The sequence below is a fragment of the Pongo pygmaeus genome, chromosome 14, assembly GCF_028885625.2.
Source record: "Pongo pygmaeus isolate AG05252 chromosome 14, NHGRI_mPonPyg2-v2.0_pri, whole genome shotgun sequence".
Classification (NCBI taxonomy): domain Eukaryota; kingdom Metazoa; phylum Chordata; class Mammalia; order Primates; family Hominidae; genus Pongo; species Pongo pygmaeus.
Genome location: NC_072387.2, coordinates 44760017 through 44766016, shown reverse-complemented (window position 1 = coordinate 44766016; position 6000 = coordinate 44760017). Strand labels below are relative to the sequence as shown.

At 45.0% G+C, this 6000-nt stretch overlaps 1 protein-coding gene across 2 annotated transcripts in view; it reads left to right on the top strand.

The window, feature by feature from the left end:
* The first annotated feature begins 1752 nt into the window (after nucleotides 1-1752).
* SOHLH2 (spermatogenesis and oogenesis specific basic helix-loop-helix 2) overlaps nucleotides 1753-6000 on the top strand; it is a 46700-nt gene continuing 42452 nt past the window's right edge. For both annotated transcript variants that reach the window (XM_054446417.2, XM_054446418.2), the window contains exon 1: nucleotides 1753-2121. In XM_054446417.2, coding sequence (XP_054302392.1) covers nucleotides 2074-2121 — 48 coding nt within the window. In that variant the 5' untranslated portion in view covers nucleotides 1753-2073. The remainder of the gene's footprint in view (nucleotides 2122-6000) is intronic.

Here is a 6000-nt window from a genome sequence, read left to right as displayed (position 1 = left end):
CTGTTCCCCAACCTGGAGAGCAGTGGTACAATCACAGATCATTGCAGCCTCAAACTCCCAAGCTCAAGCAGTCCTCGCACCACAGCTTCTGGAGTAGCTGGGACCACAGGTGTGTGCCACCACGCCAGGCTAATTTTTTTTAGTTTTTGTAGAGACGGGGGTGTCCTTCTGTCTCTCAGGAACTAGTGACCTCAAGTGATCTCAGCTCGGCCTCCCAAAGTGCTGGAATTATGGACATGAGCCACCACTACACCTGACCTTTTTTTTTTTTTTTTTTAAAGGAGATTGGAAACAAAAATATCTAAGTTAATTCTTAGGAAGCTTGGATTCATATTCTAGATACAGGAGAAGTTTATTATCTTTTTTTTTCTTCCTTCAACACAGTAGTGATGACTTCCTTTCACATAATCTTAGGGGCATTTTTTTACTTAAAAGCAATGAGTCCGTTTCCCTTTCAACATTTTCTTTGTCTATTAGAATTAGACTTGCTAGTCTAGACCTCTGGAGCAATGGAATTCTGGTGCTTGGGCATTCAGGACGAAATGCTCAAAGCTGCCTCAATTCACACCCTACACCAATGCCTGGGCAGGACTTCACCTTTGTCTTATATTGGTGAGCAAACCACTTCCCGTACAGACATTGATCTGGATACTGTCAGTTCCTGATTAATTGGAAAAGCAATAGAAGTGAAATTTATTACACTCTATTAAGACATGTACACTTCCAAAAGTAATGCAGAATGATCCCATCAGAAGTTTATCTGCTCCTTTTCTTCCCATCAGAATTGTAGAATACCACAGCTGTATTTTTGCATGCCCCCGGGATCTAAATCGGACCCCCAGGACACAGCACCAGCTGCTCAGGAACCAGGAGACTTGCTCAGGGACGGCCTGCAGAGATGGTTGCCCGTAGAGCTCCTCTGTGTTATATGCTCTAGTGAGATCCAGAGTCTGCAGTCATCCACAATAACCACCACACTTATAGCACTGGAAAAATCATGGCATAGTAGTCAAGACACATCCGAGGAAGAATCCTCCGCGGGTCCTGACGCCCAATAGGTCTCAGTAAAATGTTCAGTAAAGGTTGAGTAGAGGGGTTTACATAGCAGCAGTCACGAGAAAATTTTATCGCCTCATTGTTTCCGTTGAGAAAATAGGGACAGTATTTGTTAAATCACAGCACAAAAATGAAGTGGTTCTAATATTTTTAATTTTTTTTTTTTTTTTTGAGACGTAATCTCGCTCTGTCGCCCAGGCTGGAGTGCAGTGGACGATCTTGGCTCACTGCAACCTCCGCCGTCCGGGTTCAAGCGATTCTTGTGCCTCAGCCTCCCAGATAGCTGGGATTACAGGTGCCCATCACCACGCCTGGCTAATTTTTGTATTTTTAGTAGAGACGGGTTTTCACCATGTTGGCTTGGCTGGTCTCGAACTACTGAGCTCAAGTGATCCACCCGCCTCGGCCTCCCAAGGTGCTAGGATTAACAGGCGTGAGCCACCGCGCCTAGCCTAACATTTTAAATTTCTTAGTGGTTTGGAAAGAAAGCACCGTAAAAGTACTCGCCTTCCCTATCCTCTGTTTATGTTTGTTTAGAAAAGAGCAAAACAAACCCAAGTGTTTGCTAATTCCTAACATTTAAACTGGAAAGACTGCCCGTAAGAAAAGACTTCTTAAAATTTTTAGACCATCTTGAGGTGACGCCTTGCCTCCCGCCTCCCCAGGCGGCGCAGTGGGAGTGACTACGCGGGGCTTAGTGTCGTGAGAGCTGCCCTGGGAAAGGGACTTGGAGTGCGCAGTCAGCTAATGACGCGGTCTCCTAAGGACCCCCAGGACAGCTTGAGTAGCCCCCGCGGGCAGGCCCCCGACCCGGGTTCCGCGTTGACCCCTCACAGCGGCCTGCTGCTCCCCCACGCGCCAGAACCGGCGACAGGGCCACTTTAAGGGCGCCCGGGGCGTGCTCGCCCTCAGCTGCGGCCAGGAGCCATTAGTGCAGGGGGCGGGCCCGGGACGCAGCGGCTGTGGAGCTCCTCCTGCTGGGAGGCTGCCCCAGGACCCAGCACGTGCACAGCGGCCATGGCTTCCTCAATTATCTGCCAGGAGCACTGCCAGATCTCGGGCCAGGTAAGAGGCTGTGGAAGGGGAGGCAGCTGCGTTTATAACCTCGCGGGCGGGCTCTAGGTCGGTGGTCCCCTCGGCCCTCAAAGCCCGGCCCGGGGAGCTCTCATTCTCGGGGAACTGCGAGGAGCGGATAGCAGGAAGGGCCCCTTCCAGGGCGCGAGTCCACTCTCCCCCGGCGCCCCGAGCTGGGGAAGCGCGGACCCGGCTTCCGAGGGTGCCCCCGGGTGCCACCAGGCCCTTGGGGCCCGAGGTTGGGGGACGGGGCTGATTTATCTCAGGAGAGGAGGCCAGGGAAGAAAGAGAACTGAATCGTGTTGTAAAGAAAACCCAGTAACTGATGAAATGTTCAGTGAAACTTATCTGGAATCCAAAAATTGCAGATTGCATCACATCAATTACTCAATAAATGTGAATTCTCCAACTGAAAAAAAAAAAAAAATCTTAGCCCTTGATGTTTCCCCAACTTATTTTTCGAGCAGAAGGCCACTTGTAAAGTTAGCTACCTAGAAACACAATTTAGTAGGCACTCTGGGGCTGCTGGCTGGACAAAAATGTGAACGATGATTTTTATTTTTAATATAAGAAAGTTTGTTTAGGCGCGTTGTTTTCCTGCATTCCCGTCTCTGCACAGCTGGGCATGCTTATTTTCAGTTTGGGCACTGGCGTGGCATCCCAAAGTGTCCTTCGTGGAGCTTCCACCCAAACAGGCAAGTTTGTGTGGAACCAAAGCCGTGGTGGGAAGGGGACCTGCTCTGCACACATTTGCCACCTCCATGGAAATCAAAAAGCCCACTGGCCTCTCTTGAAAGCACCTTATTTTTCAGCCCCTTTAGCAAAGCACAAAATCGCTTTTGTAACTGTTTTCGATAAAAGTGAAAGGTGATGATTACCCCACTAGGAGGAAAGTGTAGGCGAAACCTCCCCACTCCAGAAAGCCAGGCCAGCTGGGGAGGGGGGCTTTCATCTTTTCCGCATCTTGATAAATAGGAGAGCAATCTTTTGTGCTGAGTGTAGTCTTATTACCTCTTAGAATGCTCTGCAAACTTAATTTCATCTCTTCTTAAGAGCAAGCTTTCTGAAATGAAATTAGGATCACTTTGAAGTGGACCCGTTTAACAGGTTTTCTTAATTTTTCAAGATGGAGGAACCTATTTAAACTCTAAGGAAAAATAGTATTTTATGGTGCAGGATTAGGCAAAGCTGCACAAAACGAATTCTGAATGAAATATCTGATTATCTAGTAGAACATAAATAATTGTGGTTTCCTCCCCTTAAGAGAGTGTGAAGCCCCAACTGACCCCTTTGTGTGCCTTTGTGAGAAAAGCCGCTTGCTCAGTTTCTCCAGATAGAGCTGTTTAAATCCCTTGACTCCTGAGGAAACTGAAGGCCTGCAATTGCCCCATGAGAGCCTCAGCCCTGCAGCTGCTGCTGATTGTGGGCTGCTCTGCTCCTGGTGATAAGAGTGACATAAATAACAACTCACTAAAATGTAGGAGTGATTTGCTTTAAGCACTTCAGCACCTGCTGTTACTAATTAAGGGTTTAGCCTGCCACAGATTGCAAATGGAAATCCAGTGTTTTAAAAATTGTAGAGACTAGAGTGCCCTGCATGTTACTGTGATCACAGAAATGAAACAGTGGATGAAGTGTCTTGGTGACAATGATGTCGTGTTATTAAAACCACCCACACTTAAAGGGTATGTACCAAGGTGTTAATAGGGCTTACCCTGAGTGGTGGAATTACACTTTATTTTCTTTTTTGAATTTTTTAGTATTTCCCAGTGAATACATGTTACTTTTGTTTACAGAGGTGTAGTAAGCAATTCAAACAGAAAAAGATATTTCATCAAACGAAGCCTAGCATTGGTTCAAATTACTGCTTGCAGGTGAAAATCTTAGATGTACTAAAAGGCAGTTTTCCAAGCAGAATATACTAGAAACATTTATTCCTTTTTCTTTTTGTCAATAGATCTTTTTTATCGCCTGTGTTCATATTACATTGTCAACAAGATATTTTAAACTAAATAAATATTCAGATTTATGTTGATTATAAACTATTCTGTTAATTTGAGTTATGGAACTGGGATAGTGGACTTGAGCAGTGTTCTGATTTGTCCATTAACATTCCAAGTGTGCTATGGCACTGATTTTGTAAGGCAGGGAAAGAAGCATTTGGCAAGAGAGCAAATCAGTTCTTTCCAGAGCTGCTTTATGTCATACCCGCTCTGTGCCGTGGTGCAAGACACTATGCAAAAACTTCAGACTCCTGCACAGAACGGTGGGTTAGTGGTGCTTGTTTCTCCTCATCCCTTTCCAGATCATCTTCCTACCTACCCTCAGATTTCTCCCGACTTCCCACTATGCATGTTCTGCCCTTCATAACTCTTGACTTTTTTTTTCCCCAAAAGGCCGAGAGATTCTGGAGACACTGGAACTGAGCCTCTAAGGGGAGGATAGTGCAGTCAGAATGCCATGTGCTAGCTAGGGAAAGGCTCAAGCTAGGCAGTTGATTTCTGTTATTTTAAAGCTTATGCTCTGCAGGAAGCCCTGTTTCCTGAGCACTGTGATTCAAACAGTGCAGATCCCAGCATGGACACATTTTCCTCTCTCCCCTGGCTCCTCCCCTGCTAGGTTGATTTGACGTTTTCTGTGTTCTTTGTGCTCAGGTTCGGTATTACTTGCAAAAACATGGCAATAACTACCACCTGCAGGGCACTATACAAACACTTCTCATAACAATCTTGCAACGTGAGTATTTTGATCCTTCAGACGAGGATCACTTAAGTGTCTTATTCAAAGCCACTGGTAAATAGTTGAACTAAGTGACAAGACTCTGGTCTGTCTGCCTCAAATGGCTTTGCTCCCTTCCCACTGCATCAAGCCGTTGAAAAAGGATAACACCCTTAGTAGAACTGGTCATACTCTATTCTTCCTGTATTCCAAGGATTGAATGCCGTGCTTTCTTATCAGCAGAGAAAAGGGCTATTAGAATGTAAGCCCCATGAGGGCAAGGACCTTGTCTTGTCTTGTTTGTTCACCTTGTGCTCCTAGCACCCAGCCCTGTGTCTGCCCTATAGTAAGGGCTCAATAAATATCTATGGAGAGAATAAACATCAAGCATATTTAACCAGATACATAAAGTGGCAGGATATTTTAAAAGAAAAAATAAACCTTACTAATAGAAAGTTTTACAAACTATATCCCAGGACACCCTAGTTTATATGTGTTACTTTAGTATAATTATTAATGGCATCTCCTTTCATTCTCAAAAGTGCCTCAGTTTGGAAGATCAATTATATGGTCATACACCCTGATTGTACTAGATAGGTTATTTTTGGGCATTCATATTTGCTTCAATTAATCAGGTTAATTAAAAAACAAAACTATAATTGCTCCTGTTGTGATCACTTGTTAATGACTGTTTCATTGTTTGGCTTCGGGTTCACAAAGAATATATTTGCATAGAAGAAATCACATGCTGTAGTGGAGATTCGCAAACAATCTGCGCTCACAGGCATCACAAAGGCTTAGAGTCCCATGCTGCTCCTAATGTGCTGCTGGAAATGAGGAGTGTTTATAAAATGAAAAGGAAACACACTAGTAGGGCCCCAACGCTCTCTACTGTAGAAATTACGTATTTCAAAGCTCATTTAAAAGTGTTGTGCTGTGTTCTTGGAATATAGAGTATTGAGGGAAGTAGAAGGAAATAAGGTTGGTGAAGTAGGTTGGTAGCAGGCTATGAAACACCATGCTAAGGAGTTTAAATTGGTATCCTGTTTAGAGTAGGGTACTGCAGGTGAAGGAGATTGGCTTATGATGATTGAGCACACAGGTCAACCTCCCCATCTACCCCAAACTCCAGAGCAGATGTTTTCAAAATGT